The 19,672-nt window shown below is 55.7% G+C and overlaps 1 protein-coding gene across 2 annotated transcripts in view; it reads right to left on the bottom strand.

Moving 5' to 3' along the window:
* Positions 1–1,491: 1,491 nt before the first annotated feature.
* The window catches only part of GRK5 (G protein-coupled receptor kinase 5), a 196,954-nt gene continuing 178,773 nt past the window's right edge, over positions 1,492–19,672 (bottom strand). For both annotated transcript variants that reach the window (XM_079137154.1, XM_079137153.1), the window contains 7 exons: positions 17,569–17,606; positions 15,902–15,991; positions 14,372–14,580; positions 11,569–11,706; positions 7,563–7,700; positions 6,919–7,050; positions 1,492–4,458 (listed from right to left, as the gene is read on the bottom strand). In XM_079137154.1, coding sequence (XP_078993280.1) covers positions 4,360–4,458; positions 6,919–7,050; positions 7,563–7,700; positions 11,569–11,706; positions 14,372–14,580; positions 15,902–15,991; positions 17,569–17,606 — 844 coding nt within the window. In that variant the 3' untranslated portion in view covers positions 1,492–4,359. The remainder of the gene's footprint in view (positions 4,459–6,918; positions 7,051–7,562; positions 7,701–11,568; positions 11,707–14,371; positions 14,581–15,901; positions 15,992–17,568; positions 17,607–19,672) is intronic.

Consider the following 19,672-nt stretch of genomic DNA (forward strand, 5'->3'; position numbering starts at 1 on the left):
TTTCAGAGCAGCGGAACAGAAGCGGTCATCCTCAGGAATGACCTCCAAAACGGAGCCGTTTCCACCCATCAACAATAAAATCTCCCCTCCAAAATAAAAACTTTTGGCTACTAGAATGATTATTATTTTTAACAATGCCAATGGCCGTGAAGCTCTTCTAACTGAGAACGTTTCTTTTTGATCTATTACAAAAACAACTTCTGAATCGACAGGGGAAAGCTAGCGAGGTTTTCTCTTTGTGGGGAGCGTCTTTCCCTCCAGGCAGGGCTAGCTTTTCACCTGTTTTAAATCACCGATCCTGGCACAAGCCTTTAAGTTTAGGCCAGAGGAGCCCCCTCCCTGCAGTGGCTGGCTGTGCAGGGTCCAGACTGAGCTTCAACAGCTAAGTGGCTCCTTGTGCAAACAGGTGCAGTAGTTGCCTCGGGGTGAGGCTTCCCAGCTGGGGTCTCCTGTGACCTGGAAGAAGTGAGCTCTCTGCTGTCCACAACTCACACAGCTGTTCCGCTTCCAAATGCACAAGGATTTCATACTCACAATCTTTCCATAGCAACAACTAAGAAGTTAGAGGGTCTGCTCCCAAGGCATCAGTTCTGGAGACAGGAGACAACCGGAAGAGGTTGCCCTTGGCAGGATACGAGTATTCAGCCAGAAAGGCAAGCACACAGACGCCCATGAGCAGAGCAATACCACTCAGGCTGGCATTTCTTCTTCCTCTAAGGAAACTTCCAGTTGTCCAAGTTGTTCCCTTTGGCAAGGTTTGGGAAGGAGCCTGTGGTGCCTCCTCTGCACTGTCAGCAGCTCAGCAAGAAAGTTGGTGGGAAGGTGAAGCTGAGGACTTGAGCCTTTGAGGAAAGGACGGGATGTGGCAGAAAAGGATGGATCCGACAGTGAAGCTGGGCTCCGTGGGGAGGCATGGACGCTTCCTGGCCTCAGCATTCTCAGGAGGTTGCTGGGGCTCCAGGACAGGCATTCGCCTCTCATTTTACCTCCCGAGGCAAAACGATGTTCATGTGCATGTCCCCAGAGCTCACACCAACATCCTCCTGGGGTGGGGCTACCTGTCAGGTGGCATATCACAGGGGCTCACTCCTCTGAGATGACGATGCATTTCAGCAGAGCAGGAAGGCCCTGCAGCTGCTGTGAACACGTGACACTCAGCCACAGTGCAAGTGAGCAGTCCCGGAGCAGATGTGGGATGGAGGGCACCCTCTGCAAAAGCGGGAAGCAGGTCTCGTTGAAACTCTGCGTGACGTTCCGGGAGCCCCGCACCCATCAGTTAGGGTGATCATGGTGGAGACTGCCCTGTCCACCTGGCACAACAGCATACCTGAACAGTGGAAGCAGAGATGCTTCTGGGAGACCTTGTGGCTCAGCCCAAAGGCACAAAGTCAGTGAACACGGGGCAAGAAAAATGTTACGCTTGGAGAAAGAAAGGCTCTTTTGCAAAGAGCTCAAGTGCACGAGAGGATTACATCCATCCACCATCCAACATGCCTTCTCCTTACAGGCAAATGGGAAGGAGGGTTTGTGTTTTTTCAATTTAAAAATATCTTTAAAAAATGCAGCTGTAATGCCAGGCACAGTGGTACATGCCTGTAATTCCAGCTGCTTGGGAGGCTGAGGCAGGAGAATGGCAAATTTGAGGCCAGCCTGGGCAACTTAATGAAACCCTGTCTGAAATAAAGTAAAAAGGGCTGGGGATGCAGCTCAGTGGTAGAGCACCCGTGGGTTCAATCCCTAGTACCCTCCACCCCCCAAAAAGTATAGAAACCAAGGTGGAAGAGGAGCGAGTCAGGGAAAGAACAGGGACTTGAACTCCATGGGGCGAGGGCTGGTTTCAGGCACTGTTCTCGAGTCCCTTCTGTTGTTAAGCCATGGATGATGGGCCAAAAGGAACAGGAGGACTGAACAGGCCTCGTGACTGCCCCTGCCTCTCCTGGGAATTTGCAGGGACAGGTGATGACCATGAAGGAAGACAAGTGATCCTGAGTCAGTGCAAAGTTCTGCGTTTCGGGATCGCTGGCACTTTTATGATGTGCAACCCTGGTAGCCAGACTTTGGCTTTCTTTCTCCCTCCCTGGGGAGTTCCACTGCTTATGGACAGTGCCTTGGCTTTGAGGCATGAAGAGCCACTAGCCCCGCCCTGAGCCATCTGGAAGGGGTAGAGCGGCTGCAAATTGAGCAAAAGGAAGGAATCTTCTGGGCAGGAGCCTGGGGTGGTGGCTTGGGCTGGTGGCCATCCCAGGAGGAGGATGGGCCTTTTCCTCAAGAAGCATCAGCAAATGCTTGAGGATCTTGAAAAACTGATCCGAGAGCGTCCCCTCTCCCGGCAGAACCTGAATGAGCTGTTTGTATTCGCTTCACGTTCAGTCCAAGAAAGGTATGTGGCGCAGCCTCCTGGGCTGCTCTGGAAGATAATCCTGCACATTAGGGGCTTTAAGAGGAGCCCACTAGTCTTCTCTCCCATTTGTTTCTAAATGACCTCAGGATGATCCAGTCCCAAAGCCCAGGCCCTTTTCTAGCAGCATGTCTGGGGATTCCCACTGAGGTTTGCTGGGAGAACTTGGAAATGGGGACATTAGGCTGACGTACCCCTTAATGCTCCTTGTTATATATTCAGGTCCCAAAGCTGTTGGGTCACCTGTTTGGGACAGTCACATTGGTGACTGGTGGCCTAAGGTGCTGGTTCTCACACTCCAGGATCATCAGAATAATCCGGTGAGCCTTTAAAAGATACAGATTCCTGGATTCCACTCTGAGATTTCCAGGGGTGGATCCTGGGAATCTGCTTTTTTAACAGAAGGTACTACTGGGGTGTGCAGTGCCCAGCCCACCCTGTGAGACACCCTGGCAGCTGCTGGTGGCTGAGACCAGTTCTGAGGCAGAATGGGAAGCAGGGTTAGGCTAGGCAAGAAGCAGTAGGCCAGCCACTTGCCCTGTCCTAGAAGGGAGCTGAGGGTAGATCTGCTTTGTCACCTTGTGAGATAGCAGGGCATGACAGCAGCTCCCCAGGCTGGATAGCCAGGCCACAAGGGTCCAGGGATGCTTCCAGAGGCCCCGGTCTGGCAAAGCCTCTGTGCCTCCAGGGTCTACTTGTGCCTGGAACTGAGAAGTCTGATTAGACTTGGTCTCCACCCCAGCTCTCCTGGGGGAAGTGACAGTGAGATTGTCTTGAGTTTTTTCGGTGGCCCAGGCATGCCATTTGCCTGGAGGGACAACCTCATCCATGCCACACTGGCCAATTTGTGGGCCCTGGTGAAGGTGCCAAGACTCAAGACTCAACAGATACTTCAGGAGTGTTCCGAGCCCTGGGCAAGCTTCCCGACCCTCTGCAGACACAAAGGCTGAGCATGATCCACTGACCCTCACTTCCCGATGCTGCCACTGTCCTCAGGGTCTGGGATACTTTGAGATTCCATGCCTAATCCTTATCCTTACTATCCTTCCCTTAAAAATACTATATGATAGAAATCTCCAAACACAGCACAAAGCTTTTGGAAACTACTGGCTTTAGCAGCTGGGACCTGTGCAGAAAGAGGCCCGGAGCTCATTGGGCCGTATGCAACCTGCTGTGCAGACTGGCCATCTTGGAGAAGGAAGAAGGGGTGGTTGGGAGGCAGCAATGGCGGCTATGCCCCATAGGGCTGGCTCCATGGCCCCAGAGAGGCCCTTCTCAGGGGGATTCCAAGTGGGTCTTGAGCATTTAATTCAGATCATTACAAGCCAATAGAAGCAAGATACCAACGTGAGGGAAAGGTTAGAGATGGACGTAGGTAGACGCAACCAATCCTTTGAAGGTGAAAGGTGAAACATTTTCTACATTTAATAAAAACATTTTCTCATCTGAGGCTCTGGAAGTCTGGAGTCACATTTTTTTTTTAAATCCCGCCCCCCTTCTAAAATGTCTTAAAACACATGGCTTAACAGTGGCTGCACAGAAAATCTACACCTCAAAGTCTGGACTTTCATTTAAATACAAATATACAAAATGTAAACTGAGACAATAGAGAAATTTACAAAACTTTTCTTTAAAAATAATAAAGACAAAAATTCAGTTCTAGTTAGGACGCTATTAAAATACGTGCAAGTTACCGTGTCCCATTGGGTTTCTATTGCAATGTTCAGTGAGGATAGATCCAATCCACCCCAGCATGGGGCCGTCTTGAAAAAACAGACCTGAGTGGAAATTTCTTTGAGAAACCTCGCGCCTCATTGAGGAGGTGGACGGTCCCCTTCCCTGGCTCCTGGGGGCTCCCCTGGCTGCCCAGCCAGAGTGGAAGCCCCACTGGCCACAAGTTCTGCTTCCAAGTAGAAGGGTCTGGGCTGGTTCCACTGTGGACTTCAAGGCCAAGGCCAAAACTAGCTGCTTCCAGTGGAGTTTGAACTGACGTGGTTTGAATTGATGTGGTGGTTATAACTGGTCTTGGAATTGGGCAGACTCTTGGAATTGTTCTGATGCTGGGGTGGAGGGAGAGAGAGAACATGCGTCAGTTCTCCCTGAAGTCAAACCCTGGTGCTGACACATCTGCGGGGGCTCTGGAAGTGGGGGCTGCTCCAACCCGCTTCTCTCGCTTTCTGTTGCCTTTTGCATTCTCCCCTGCAGACCTGGAGCCAGAGGCCACCCTTGGGGCTGCGTGGGAAGAGCCTTAGAATTAAGGGAAGCCTGACTCAGGGAGGAAGAGCCCCTCCTGGAACATCTGCACTGGCTAAGCCTGCAGACCTGGAATTAGACTGCCCGGGCTGGGATCTGACCTCCTCCTAGTTGACCTCATGTGATTTCTTTAATCCCTTGGTTTCCCAGCATGCAGTTCGGAATGAGAGCTTCATGAAATCGTTGGAAGAACGAAACGAGGCCATGTATGCGAAGGCTCTAGAAAGTGCCTGGCCCTGAAATGCTGGGCTGCTCATCATCAGCCTGGCACCTCCCAGCATCCCTGTGGGCGCTGGGCCCCTCGAGGGGCAGGGTGGAGAGGGCGAGGGGAGCAGCACAGAGCAAGAGCTGGGCACTGTGACCTCACTCCATCCTCTTGGCAACCCTGGGCAGCAGCCACTTCAATTTTTCAGGTGGTCAAACTGAGGCTGGGAGAGGTTCAGAAAGCTGCTACCCAACCAGTAAAGGCCACGGCTGCCTTTTAACAGGGGCCCCTGAGACTCCACAGCAAGTGCTGTCCAGACAGAGGAATCCCCTGGGGGCTCAGCCACCTGGGTGAGGAGAGAGGTCATTTCTTCCCTGAACTTCAGTTTCATTTGATGGAACAATTTAAAAGTTTTGTTTTTATGTCATGCAAACATGAGTGTATTGTAGAACGGGGTGTAAAACTTACATGGAGTTTTCAGATAAAACCTTGGCCTGTGCTTTTCTCCATGAGCTGAGTGTGTTCCCTATCTGCCGGTCCCCCAGGCCTTCCTGGAGCTCACCAGATGTGTGAGCTTGGGCGAGCTCCTTAGCCTCTCTCAGCCTCAGTGCTCTTATCTGTATGATGGGGCCATAGCAGCACAAGTTTGGGCTCACATCCCACATGCTTACGCACGGCCCAGCCCCGTGCGCAGGAGGTGCCCAAGACATGTTGCTGGAATGAAGTCTGGGGTTTGGCGGATGTTGATAGGAGAAGCCTTGGAAAAGGGCCCAGCCCAGCAGGGCCTGGTCCACGGTGGAGCTTCACCAAAAGCTACCTCACCCCTGCTATCAAAGCGGGGGGTGGATTTGGGGCCAGGTGCCTGAGCTCCACCTGCCTCTTCTTCATCCTCCCGGGGAGGAGGAAGGCAAGAAGGGGAGAAGCCAGATTGGGGAGGCTCCCGGGCTCCAGGATGAGAATCCTGAGCCACAGCTTCTTAAAAGAGGGTGCTATTTGGCTACCTTTGTGGTTGTGGGGTGGGGACCCCAGGGTCCTCACTCCTGGGCCTGCTGCCCCCGCTACTGATTTCTCCGCTTTGGTCTATGCCAACCATAACACCAGGGACTGGCTTTGAGGGAAGAATGTTTTTCCAGGGGTCATTCTCCAGCTGCAAGCTGCAGGGAACCCATTAAATGATGAAGGGAGATGTTATGGTTGGGATGCGAGGTGTCCCCCAAAAGCTCACCTGTGAGACAGTGCAGGAAGGTTCAGAGGAGAAACGACTGGGCTGAGAGAGTCTTAACCCAGTGAATTAATCCCTGATGGGATGAACGGAGTGTGAATGAAGGCTGGTGGGGTGGCTGGAGGAGGTGGGCACTGGGGGCGTGGCTTTGGGGATACATTTTCTATCTGGAGAGTGGAGACTCTGCTGCCTGATCACCATGTGAGCTGCCTCCCTCTGCCACGCTCTCCCGCCATGATGTTCTGCCTCACCTCGAGCTCTGAGGAATGGCGCCTGCTAAGGATTGAGATCTCTGAAACCGTGAGCACCCAATAAACTTTTCCTCCTAAAGTTGTTCTGGTCAGAAGTTTCCGTCACAGCAGTGAAAAGGCTGACTAAACCTGGGGTCTGCCCCAGGAGCCATGAGGTTCTGCAGGGATCACCCCAATGCCAGTCCTCCCTGTCCTTCCTCTGTCCATCTTCATCTATGAATCTTACCTAGCTGAATCTTACCAGGGCCACATGGGGCAGTGGCTCTCATCCAGGGGTGTTTTGCCCTCCAAGGTACACTTGGCAATGTCTGCAGACATTTTGGGCTTCCAGATAGAAGGAGGTGCTTCTGCATCTTGTGGCAGAGGCCAGGGCTGCTGCTTGACGTCCCTTAGTGGACAGCACAGCCCACAACAAGGAACCAGCCCCAAATGCCAAGAGTGTGGAGGGAAAGACCCTGATGTCGGGTGGATTTTGGGATGCCCTGCCCCTTCTGCCCTGGGGTCCCTTCTGCAGCTCTGGTCTTGCTACTTCACACAGATGTGGGTCAGGGGTCCAGAGCTGAGGCCAGGTTGACTGGCCAGATCTCACCTGACGCCGGAAGAGTCTCTGGAGCAGTCCTTTCTTTGGTGGTTCCGAAGGCTGACTTCTGTTTAGGTCTGGTGAGAGGGTACCGTCGGGTCCAAACACATTCAGCTCCTTAAAGCATTCTGTCTCTATCATCTGGAGAGGCCAGCAGACACATGGCCTGTCACCTAGGCCTCATCTTCTCTGACCTGCCTGCCCTCTACCTCCAGGGCCCAAACAAGGCTCCCTGTGACTTCCCTGGGTGGGTATAGCCCCCGTCTGCCCATGTGTAGACTCCATAAGGACAGGAGTGCGCTCATCTTCTTCCACCAAACCATCTCCCCCTGGCCTCTCCATCCACCATTCCTAATCTGTTCTGACTTCCTCCAGCTCAGTCCCCGGCCTGCCTCCAGTGCCTGCTATTTTCCTCTTCCTTCCCAGCCCAACCTCTCCAGGGAGGCTGGTGGTCCTGCCTCCTGTTTGCTCGCAACCCACCTGGCTGGCTTCTGAACCCCACCCTGCACCATGGCCTGGCCCAGACCCCAGGGACTGTCCCTGTGGCATGCATGGCAGACACTCTTCTGTCCCTGTCTCACCCTGCTCTCAGCAGTGTCCTGACCGCTAACCACCTCTCCCTCCCAGAATGAAGCCAATCCCACCCTGCCCACCTCGTTCTGCCACGGGATGGACACGGAGCCCGTGGAGAACTTGGAGTAGAAGTCATCGTCCGTGTGGTCCAGGTTGACGCCTTTGACGGTGGAGAACTGCTCGATGTCCAGCACGTCCTTACAGTACACGGCCCGGGGCTGCGGGAGCAGAGGCTGGCTGCACACGGGCCTGCTGTGGCTGGTGGGCCCCGAGCCAGGCCTTGGGACTTTGATGGGGAGCAGAGGGAAATCTTCCTGAGGCTGCCCCAGCCTGCCCTGCTCTCTCTCAGACACCAAGGCCAGCCCAGCCGAGGTGAAACAACAGCTGGCGTCCAGCTGCTCTGCGCAGGCCTTCTCCTGCCATTGTTCCCTGGCACGCAAAAGGGGTTACCCCACAGTCTAGCTGGGCTGAGCAGGGAGAGGGCACCCCCTGTCTCTAGCCTCTGGCCTCCCCACATCCCTCAGACATCTCAGTTACCCTGAGGATCACAGCCTCGGGAGGGGCAGCTTCCCAGTGTCATCTCTGTTGGGTGAGACAGTCTGGGGTCTCTGGTTCACCTTGCCCTGGACAGTTTGGGGTCTCTGGTCCACCACTCCATGGAGAGAATGAGTGCCAGGGACCCAGGGCCAGAGTAAGGGCCCGCATGGGCGTCTGTCTCAGGTGACCAAGCTGCAGATGCAGGATGTCCTGGGGTGCTCGGCACAGCTCTGGCACCTTCTCATGTTAGAGGTGGTGAACGGCTGTGGGTTAGCACCGGCGCTGTGGGTTAGCACCGGCGCTGTGGCCACACAGACCTGGGCTGGAGTCCCAACTGCGGTGCTTAAAAACTTTGGGGAAGTCACATATGCCCTCATGACCTCAGTTTATTCACCTGCAAATGGGGACAACAGAAGCACCGGGCCACAGAGCGACTGTAAGTGGCGTGTACCCCTAGCACCATGAGTGTGTGCTGCTGTGATTGATGGCTTCACTTTTACCTCACTGCTCTAGGTCAGGGCTCACAAACAGGAGTCTGGCTGGATGCATTGGTTGCTGGAGGTGGCCCCCCAGGGGCTCTAGGAGCTTGGGGTGTGGAGACGGGGGCTTTATAGATGACTCCAGGTGGGTGCAGAATGTCCCCTAGACCTGGCAATGTGCCTGTCTGGAGGGCAGAAGCGGCCTCCTGAGGCCAGGCTTGGGGACCAGCACAGACACTGGCTAATTCAAAGGTCATAAATCGGCATCAGCCCACAGGTTTGGTGTGGGCAGCAATCACTCAGAGGGCTCTAGATCTGGTCTCAGGACTGGGTACTTTCTGGGCCTCCAGTCCTATTTGCTGCTCAAAGCATAAGTAGGAGGCTTGGAGGCCACTTAGTCCCCAGCACTGCAAATCACTGGGCCGAAGCATGCGTGGGCAGTGGCAGGGTGGGGTGGGGATGTCCAGCTGCACGGCCATGACTCCCCTTCTCTGTTCCCAAGGCCCAGGGTGCATGGAGTTAGGACCAGCTGGGTCACGCGCGGGGCCCAGTGTGAAATGAAAACACAGGATCCCGTGCTCGAAATGGACTTAGAATTTCAAGATGGCAACGGTGGGTCATTGAGCCAAGTGGGCCAGTGTGATTGTTTGTGAAAGCCCCTGAAGCTGGCCCTGGGAGACATGAAGATGGACATTTTTCAAAAAGGGTATTAAAAAAAATCTGTACTGGCATAGAAATTTATCTAACTTGCCAAAACTTACCATCTCATGGCTATTATTTCTTGGAGAAGTTTCCTTTTGGATTACATTTATAAAAGTCAAATGATGTGAAAAAGATGAAGTCAGCAATAGCCCTGGAGGGTTGCAATGTGGCCACAGCCTGCAGGTGGTGTGGGAAGAAGCAGGAAAGGCCAGCTGGGGCAGTGGGGACAGGCTGGCCGGTAGGGCAAAGCCCCAGTTAACAGGGTCCTGCAGCCTCTGCTCACCCCACACTTGGTTGGTAGGCCTGGGGCCTTGGCCACCCAGAGCAGGGGCCGTGGACCACAGGGACCACAGGGTGCTGTGGACCTGGGGAGGGATGGGTGAGCTCATCTTTACACAGCACCCTAAGGGGCTCTGCAACCCGGCAGGAAGGGTCACAGCCAGGGTGACCAACCATCCCTGTTCACTCAGACAGAGGACTTTCAGTGTTAAAACCAAGACAGTCCTGGGCAAACCTGGAGACCGGTCACCCTGAGTATCAGAGATGCCACCTTCAACCAGCTGGAAGGCTCGCCTCTGTGCAAAAGCCGTTAGGACGCCACCTTCTCCTCCCAGGCTTCCTGTCCTCTGCTCTCTCTACTCCCACTTTCATTTAAGAGGTGCTTGCTGACACTTCTCCTCTTCAGACTGAGGGTTCCCTGATAGAAACAACCCAGCGTTCTGTTCACCGAGGTCCCCCGGGGCCTGGCTCAAGGCCTGGAGAGTGCCGGGAGGTGGCGGACATGTCCCCGTTTTGTCTGATCTCATCCCATTGCCATGGTAACAACCGGGGTTGGGGGGATGGTTCCAAACCTTTACCCCAGACCCAGCCTGGGTGTCCACCTCGCCTGCAGTTTGGCACATTAACCCAGTAACACAACTGTCATGTCCTTGCAGTCACTCTGGGTGGTTGCCAGGGATACTGAGTAGTAGCCATGCCCAGAGCCCTCAACACCAAAATCAACAAGCCACAAACTCCTGGCTGGTGGCCTTTCCTATAGCTCAGTCACTCTCAACCCCAAGTGCACGTTAGAATCACCTGAGGAGGTTTAAAAATCCCTGATGCCCGGGCCTGGTCCCTGGGGCCCAGGTCCAAGATCAGCGTTTGTCATGCCCCCTGACCCCAGAGGATACCAAATGGACGACTAGGATTGAAGGCTGTAACTGGGACTCTCTCCACCACCTGCTGAAGCTCAGCTGGGCTAAGTTTGTAGCACTCAGTGTCTTTTACGCTATATGCTCAATGGCTTCCTTCTTCCCCAGAAAGCATTCCCTGGTCAGCCCATAAGATGGATGCTCTAACTGGCCAAATGGGGTCAGTGGTGTGGCTGCCATGGCCACTATTCAGCACCCAGCTGGCCCTGCTTCTCAAACTTCTGCTCCCTGCCCAGATGACCAGGGAGTCCTCACCACTGGCATCACCTTAGATGCCAGAGATCCAAGGGCTGACCCAACCTTCTGCCACACAGGCTGGTTCTAGGGGAGGGGGTGCAAGGCTCTGATTTGCATCCATTGCCAATGGCAGCGGTGTAAATATTCTCACCTCACCTACTACAAGCAACCAACCTGAAGAGGCTGAGCAGCAGAATTAGGAGGAGCAGTGCATACTGGGCTCTCACAAGATGAAGGAAGCCAGCCCACTGTCTCAGCGTAGCCCCCACTCCCCACTTGGGGTGTTTTCCCAGTCTCAGGGGACTGTGAAGGAGCAGAGGCATCGGTGGGTCTTTCTGACTTTCACCTCCTTGATTGACACAGCTCGACCCTGGAGTGGCAGCCTGAGACTGTTCTGGCCTGCCAGGGCTGGGTCCCTGAGACTCTGCCCAGCTGGATTACTGCCTCACACCTTGACTTAGGGACCTCATGAAGGACATGGGCCTCCCTGTAATTTGAGTTGGCTGTGCCTTGCCCAGAACCTGGCGTAAACAGTAGGTGCTCAGTGCATGCTAAACTGAAGTGAATGTGCTCTTGTTGAAAACGCAGCTCTCACTTCGCCCTTCGCTATCCCTGGCAGCTTGGAAGAGTGGCATCATTGGCCTCGTTAGGGGAGGAAACTGAAGCTTAGGAGAGATTTGTCCAGGTCCCTCAGTCCAGGTACCCAAGTGTCTGGACGACCAGCGTGGGGCTCCCGGGCCCACGCTCCATTCATATTATCTGGCATGAAGTTTGCAACATTGGCAGGAAGTAGCCAGAGGGAAGGGACATGGTCCCCACAAGGACAACGGCATGACCCACGCTCTGCAGCCTGGAGGCGGTATGTGAGGAATGGCCCTGGGCACAGGCCTGCTAGGGAGCCGGGCTGGGAGCTGCTGGGGGCCTGGGGGGCTACTTACATCGGGAACGAAGGGAGGGTCCAGCATCCCGGCCTCCAAGCGCTTGAAGTTCATGTTCCTGAAGAACGGGTGCCTCTTGACCTCGGCTGCTCCCTCCTCCTGGCAGCCCAGCCTCTGCTTGGCATCTTTGGTGAGCAGCTGTGACAAAAGAGCACCATGAGGCATGCGGTTGGGCCTTTCCTCACGCCCAGAGGCCAGAAGGGCAGGGGAGAGGAGGGACATCTGTGGTCACTGCCACACCGTCACTCCCACCTGTATCTCTGAGCCCTCCCAGGTGTTCCTGTCCCAGCCTCCTCAGTCTTGGCCTCCTGAAGCTCACGGACTGGAACAGAAGAGCCAAAGGAGGCATTAGGGCAAGAACCAGGTGACATCCTCGCAAGGATTAAGCACCTTCAGTCACTGAAGATGTCACTCTGTTCCTCTGATGACGGGGCTGGTGGCCCAGGCCTGGTGTCCACACTTCGATCTCTCTCTAGGTGAGGGGACTGGGTTTTGCACCATGTGTTCCCACAGAGGCAAGGCTCCCAGGGTAGCGGTTGGATGTGCTGCCGTAGCCCCCACAGCTGGCAGGGGCGTCCAGACTGTGGCACAAACAGGGCACTAAAGGTGAGGGGGACCTGGAGTGGGGGGCAACCCAGGCTGCTCGTCAGCTCCTGTCAGGCAGGAATGTCACCAGGACCCAGGGTTTCTGCTTTTTTTCCAAGAGATGTCAGAAACTCTGGTTTTTATGTGAAATTTCCTCGCTCTTAAATCTTGGCAATTAATCCACTATTCATCTCTTTCTAAAACATTCCATCCAGGCCGAACAAAACACCCTCCTACAGGCTGCCAGTCTGCAAAGCGATATCAGGTGTACTTCAGGGGGAGCCAAGGCAGGAGCTGGGGTGGGCGGCACAGGCAGGGAGCAGGCCTCCTGGGGGCGGCGGGGAGGGTGGGAAGGCCCAGGGCTGGGACTCAGCAAGGGCCTAAGAAGGCAGCTGCTGAGGTCTGGGCCTAGGGTCTGGACCCAAGGGACAAGCAGTGAGATGCATTAACTTCTGGACCTCAGGGGCCAGGGCTTCCAGGTCCTGTGGCTGCCCAGACAGAATGGGGACAAGCCTGAGACCCTCTTCCTTGCTGTTTGTGGTTGGAGCAGTCAGAGCCCAGGAGCAGCCCATGGACCCTGGCCTCTAGGGTTTCCCTACAAGTCAGGCCCTGCAGTACCTTCAGCCTGTTGGAAGGCACAGACCTGAGAGGTGGCAGACAAGGGTGAGGAGGAGGCGGAAGACTAGAGTCCCAAGGCCCCAGGATCATTTGTAAAAGACCAGAGGGCTCTGCTGGCTCTTCCACGGGAGAAAGTTACTTTGTACCCACAGGCCTGGTTCACTGGAGCTGCAGGCTTGGCCACGGCCACCTACTTTCTCTTGATGGCCACGAGGGGGCAGCAGAGGGACATCAGCATTGCTGGTTGGGGCAGGCGATCCCAGCCCAAAGCTAGAGTGGATGTTTGGGGTGCAGGGTTGGGAGTAGGGGTCCTCTCGCTCTCTCCTATGCTCTCAGCGTGCACCATGTCCCTGTTGATGTCTCTCAAAACCTGTTTTCTGAATTGATGACCTTGATCTGCAACATTCCAGTCCCCAATCCTGGCTCTGGCTGCAATGACAATCTGGGTCTCTTGGAGGCCTCCTGTACAGCTGGTCAGCAGGCTGTGGGGTTTGGGTGTGTGCTGCCTGGCTCACAGTGCTCCTTGCTCAGGGTCTCTCTCACATTTAATGACGGATCTATAGTTCCACTTCTTTTGGTCGTGGTCAGATGCAGCTCCAGCCCCCAATCCTTCGCACAGCTCTAAGACATAAGTGAAGCAGTGGCCGGGCAGAGGGTGGATGGCTGCAGCCAAGGGGCCTCCTGGGCTGGGTGAGCTAAGCCTCTTGGTTCCTGGGCACTAGCAGTGCAGCCTGAGGTTTCTGGAAGCAGAAACTTAGCTTTTTTTCACTGGTGAAAGCCAGTGCTTCCCTAACCTTTCGCTAGGGCCGGAGAAGGGAAGAGAGGACTCGGCCCCCAGTCCCCCAGGTTGGGTTGCCCCAGGTGCAGCGGGACTCCAGGAACAGGGAGTCTGGGTTGCGGGTGAGCAGAGCTGACGTTCAGATCCTTCTGGTTCCCGGGTGGCTGGCATCAGAGGGCAGCTGCCTCTGGTTGGGACCTGGGAGCTCAACAGCCAAATGGGAGCAGTAAGTGGCCACCTCCCTACAGAGTCAGAGGAGGGCGTGGCAGGGGGCAGCCCATGTGGACCCCAGCTCTCCCACTTTCAGACGCTCCTGTCGCTCCTGCCTCTTTCTGACTGCCCCGTACCCAGACCTGGCCCTGCCACCCGTGTGTAAACATCACTCCCACACGTGTTCTGCCCAGGATGGGTCAAATCTCATGCAGAACCTGAGCCGGTGGCACCTGCCCCCAACTTAGGGGATGGAGAACTCCAGGTGTTCAAAGACTGAATACGTCACTGCCTCCTGTAGACCTTGGTCTCAAGTTAGCACCTTGGGGTCCAGAGCTGAGGGAGCAGCTAACTTGTCCACAGAGCTGGGAGTGAGGCTGTCTCACTGTCCACCTTGGTCCCCTTCCCCTTGGCCCACACAGTGCCCTCCAGCCCCAGGCTTCTCTCAGGCCTTTGCTGACCACCCTGGTCCTCAGCAAGGAGCACAAGCAGCTTGGGCTCAGTGGGCTGCCCCACTAGAGCCTAGCGTGCCCTGACACGTGTTCCTTCTGGGGAAGGCTGGGGGCCGGTGGGGGAGCCAGCCCTGGACAGCTTGGGCTCACCAGGACTCACCATCTTGCAGATGGACTTGGCCTCCTCAGAGAACTTGTGCGAGTACACCTCCTCTGTCTCCAGGACCCGGCGGTCCACCTCCTCCCGCTTCACCTTCTCTTTGCGACCCCTGAACGGTGACTGGCCCTCGATCATCTCATAGATGAGGCATCCCAGGCCCCAGTAGTCAGGGCTGAGGCCATATCGCTGGTTGTTCAGGACCTCTGGAGCTGGGGGCAGGAGAAGGGGGCAGGAGAGGTGAGAGCCAGCAGCGGGACACTGCCTGGCCACATGGGCCAGAGCCGCTCCTCACCCCAGCCAGCCTTGGGCGTCCTGCACCCAAAGAAACATTGCTCATGGAAGACCTGGAGCGCCTCAGCGGGACTTCCCCCTCCTCCAGCCCCTGGGCCATTTGCCGGAGGCCTCAGCTCCCTAGGTGCCTGGCTGATGGTGCTCTGTGCCATGGAGGGCTCTGATTGTAGCGTCAGAACTCCAAGAGGTCCTGCTCCCGTGAAATCCCCCCACCAGAACACGTGCAGCCTTTCCACTGCAGTGTCCCCACTGTTGACACCTGGCATATAGTAGGTGCTGTATACCTACTTGTTGTGGTGAATAAGATGTCCACCCAAATTAAAGAAGATTTAAAGTCAATCTAGAACTCAAACAATCTCCCACTTTCCTACCACTTTGATAGAATCAATTCTAGATTCACCAGAGAAGCCCAAAAAAGACAGGGGCACGTCATCTGGCAGAGGCGAATGCTACAGACCAAGTGCGCGATGCCCAGGCCCATGTGCAAGCAGGGACACAGAGCGACTCATCACCCACCACCCTGTGTGTGTGTCCACATGGGCACGCACACACTCCATGGGCACGTGCACCCAGGACGCCAAATACCATGCAGTCTGCGAAGGACTCTTCAGCACCAGAGACCAAGTATGAATCCCACCCGCACAGCCTGGGTGGAGGGCAACAAGGTGCCTGGCTCCAGAGCTCATGGGGTCCCTGTGTCCCAGGGTGAGTGGGGCATGCCTGCAAGGTGTGTAAGAAGCTGGGGGAGGCCCCTCTTTGGAAGCGGGGCTCTAGAGGCCTGGATTTAGCTCCAGGTCACTTCCCTACAACCCCTGGGATGTTGGTCTTGGAGCAGACTGAGGTGGGCAGGCAGGTCCCTACTTAGAATCATGCTTGGTGACATAGCAGACTCATTATGGACACTTCCTAATGGCCTCCCTCCCTTCCAAAGGGCCACCTGCCTGCCACCCCACCCAGACCCCTACTTTTGTGAGGCCTCCCCAGCAGGGCTGAGTGCCAGGCTCTGGCCACAGATACCCCAGAATGGCGAGGCTGTGACACACAGTGGGGGTGGGGGTTGCAGAGAGCTCTGCTTAGTCAGGCCACACACGGGGTCTCATGTGCCACCCTATCTGGTTAGGGTCCACCTGGAAGTCAGTGGGAGTCATGACTACCTCTGACCAGTGATGCACAGTGGTTGGGGGCCCCCCTGGGGCACACTCGGGAAGGGTCAGCTGGATGGGGCAGGGTCACACTCACCCATGTAGCCGACAGTGCCCACCCGGCCGCGGATCAGGTCTCCCTCCGGGATCTTCACAGCCAGCCCCAGGTCTGAGATCCTGATGTGGCCTGGGGGAGACAGCAGGGTCAACGGGCCTCAGGACAGTCTCGTGGAAGCTTGGTCCACCCCAGTCACAGACTGGCAAGGCACGTGAGCCCTCGGTTTTCCCTCTGTCCAGTGAAGATGTGACCCTAGTCTGCCTCTCGGGGTGAGCACAAGGCCTGGGAGAGTCCAGGCACATAATGTGGGTGAATTACACTTTTTTAGGAGGAAAACAGAAAGATGCAAAAGGACGCCCAGATCTGGCTGGGCGCTGGCCGACCTGCCTCATAAAATGCCCTAATGGGCTTTCTGGAAGGCTGAGGTCACAAAGTTTAAAATGTGCTGGCCTGATTCTGCGATTGCTTCATGGGAAAAGTATGAGATTCTCCTGACATTTTGCAACAATTTGCTTAAGGGGAAAAAATTACAAAGCAATTTGGGAAGCAGCTCCCTGCCCTGCCTGGTTAGTCTTTGGAGGTGGCTTGTTTTTTTCCCTATGGAGAAAAAAGAAGGGCAAATGTCTGGAGATGGAACCCATTGGGGTCTCGGAGTCCTCAGAGTCCAGGACCTACCCGAAGACCCAGGCGACCCCATGCTGGGAGCACAGCTCTGCCTTTGTCTCACCACTGGCAGGGGCATGGCTACATCTTACCCGGCAGGAAGGAATGTGTCCCCTCCCCTTCCTGCCTGTGAACACCAGGGCCCCCTGCAGCCTGGACCTCAGCAAGAGCCAGTCCAAAACCCCCTGCCAGGCCAGAGCTTGACACTCAGGAAAGGGGAATAGCGCAGGTGAGTGCTGGCAGTCAGCAGCAGGACCTCAGTGTGGGCGTGGCCTGGGACTGTGGCAGGGCTCTGGGCCCATCCAGAGGGACAGCAGGCTCAGGGCACCCACACAGACCTCCCTCCAGGTCCTGAGGCCTGGCTCCCTCTCTCCTGTCCCTTTGTTGGGGATTGACGGGGCCTGGGGCATGCAGGAGGCCTGGGTCCTGCTCCCTGTTCCCCACTGATGCTGCCAGCTGAACTTGATAGCCTGGGTCCTTGGAGCCTCGGTCTTGCCATCTGTGCAAGGGGCACTGGGATGCCACCCTGCCCTTCTGTGGAGAGGGGAGATTCTGGTCAGGTAGCAGGAATGAAAATTATTTTGCAGGTGCAAGAGGCTCCATGGTCCTGAGGGGTTATGGTGGCCGCTCTTGCTGTCCCTGTGCTCCCTCCCAGGAGAAAAGAACAATGGTACCACAAGCAACGACCCCTGGCTCGCTCACAGGGGATCCCCGTGCTGCCCTCCTCTGGAGAGGCAGCTTGCCCCTGCTTTCCATTTCACAAGCTGCGTGAGGGGCAGGGAAGTTTCATGACACTGTCGTCCAGCATCTCTGAAGTGCCAGGCTCCTGGCTCAGTGCTGTCTCTCGGGGCCAAGCCACCCTCTTCCTCACCAAGCGGGAGCTGTATCCACACCCACTGCCTCCCCAGGCCCAGGACTGAGAAGCGGGAGTGGTCTTCCCGGTCACTCCCCTGCAGTGGCCCCGGGGCTGGGCCTTTGCTCCAGGAGGCTCCCCACAGTGGCAGCGGCAGAGAAGCCCCGACTGGACTCACGACTGGACTCACCGTAGTCGTCCAACAGGATGTTTTCAGGTTTCAGGTCTCTGAAAGGGAACGACAACAGGCACCTGAGTGCGTCCATCCTGGGTAGCAAGGACAGACCGGCGCCTGGACTGACCCCTGGGTAACTAGGCCTGAGCGCCACAGGGCGTCCCTCCCACCCCACCTGGGCTCAGGCCCAGGGCCTCGGAGTCAAGGTAATCTTGAGGTCCTTAAGAGCAGAGCTGCTGTTTGCCACAGGCAGACTTCCCGACCCTTCTGGGAAGGTAGAAAGGCGGGTCTTGGCACCTGACCCCACACCACAGCCCCCAGGGCAAGGGAGACTGGCTGGTGTGGTGACAGACCCTCTTGAGGGCTGGGAAGACCCTGAGGTCTCAGGATGCCTGAAGGTCCTGGGAATGAAGGAAGAGAAGTCACTGAGTCCAAAGCTCCCGCTGCAGAGCTGGGAAGAGAGAAGGCAGAGGAGAAGCTGGGGCCCTAGGACAGACTCCCAGTGGGACCAGGCTCCAGGAGGCTGGCATGTCCCCAACCCAGCTGGGCCTCAACCCGGAGGAAGCAAGCCAGAGGGTCATAAGCAGGTGCCACTGCCTCACCTTATCCCAGACCCTGCCTCCTTTATGCAGGATAGTGCTCAAAATTCGGGAAACCTCTGCCTCCCAGGATGGGGGACGGGCACCAGAAACTTCTGGCTTTCCTAGTAAAAGGTAATAGACCAGAGGGGGCACACGCAGCTCAGTTCTGCCTTGGGGATAACAAGAGAGCCCGTCTGGATGGGGTTCCAGTTCTCAAGCAAGAGGCTTTGTTTATTTAACTGAAGGCAGCTGTCCTCATGGGGAGTGGTTAATGTACCCAAATCCCCTGGGAGCCTCACAAAGTGATAACTGGTGTCTGTGTATACTTGTTCATTACGAAATGCTTTTGTTGCTATTGTTATTTACATTGTCTTCTATTGATGTGTTAACAATTCCATATAAGGACAAGAGACACCACCTCAAAAAACCAGCAGCTGCCTGGTTGGAAGGCCCTAGGGACATGGGCCAGAACCAAGCCCATGCAGAGGGTCAGGACCTGGGAAGAGGCACCTCGGTTCTCTGCCTCCCCAGAAGAAGGGTTGCTGGGCTTGGAGGGCTTTCTCTCCCCCAACCTTTTTTTTTTTTTAAAGCGAAAGGCAATCCAGTGGCGGGTTCTATTTTCCGACCCTTAGGGGAAATGTTCTCTCCTCACTTGAGTGAAAACAAAACAAAAAACACAGGCGGGCAATGGGGTGGGGGAGGGCCTGCACAAGCCCATTCTTTCTGGTTTTCAAAACCTTCCTAGGCTCCCCAAAGGCCGGGCTCTACACGAAGGCCTTCAACCTGGGCCACGTGGGTCTGTTGGGAATGTCAGTGTCCCAGGCACCGCAGTTCCAGGGCTGGGGATTCTGGACGTCATTCCCACCTTTCAGGAGCTTCCCACGCACGTTTTAGATGGATGACGGTGGAAATCAGTTTGCTACAGTGATTAGATTCCACTAGATCTGTTGGTAAGCATTCACTTTCAAAATATCAATATTTGCCACTATTTAAACCTGTGTTGGGATATTTCAATGACAAACCATCATGAATAGGGGCAAGCTGACAATTTCAATGTCAAAATGCAAGGGGTGTAGAGGTTTTCAAATTTCTTTGTGGAGAGTCATGAGCAGCGAAGTCCACTGCTGACCGTGAGGAGAGTCTGGACACGTGGCCCTGTAGTCGGGGCCCTGTGGCTTTGAGGTCAGTGGGGCGAGGGCTGAAGGCTGAGCAGGCTGAGGCTGGGGTGCCCCCAAGCCTACCTGTGGCGGTGGCCTTCCCCAAGACTCCTGGGGCTGATTCTAGGTGGCAGCCACCAGGCTCCTCTGCTTCCTCGGTGCTGGGTTGCAAGGATGGAGATGGGGCCCCTGGTCCTCAACTTGGGGGAGCAGTCAGTTTGGGGAGCATCGTTTCATATGCTTGGCTTCCCTATACCTCGGAGGCCAGAGAACACCGGCTGGAGAGAGGCCCTCCTCACTTACTTGGTCCTGGGACCCCTGGGGCTCCATGGTGGGAAGAGTCACCTGACTCCTGCATCTTCCCTTGTGCTGACCTGGTGC

This window comes from Sciurus vulgaris, assembly GCF_902686455.1.
Source record: "Sciurus vulgaris genome assembly, chromosome: 4".
In the NCBI taxonomy this organism is placed as follows: domain Eukaryota; kingdom Metazoa; phylum Chordata; class Mammalia; order Rodentia; family Sciuridae; genus Sciurus; species Sciurus vulgaris.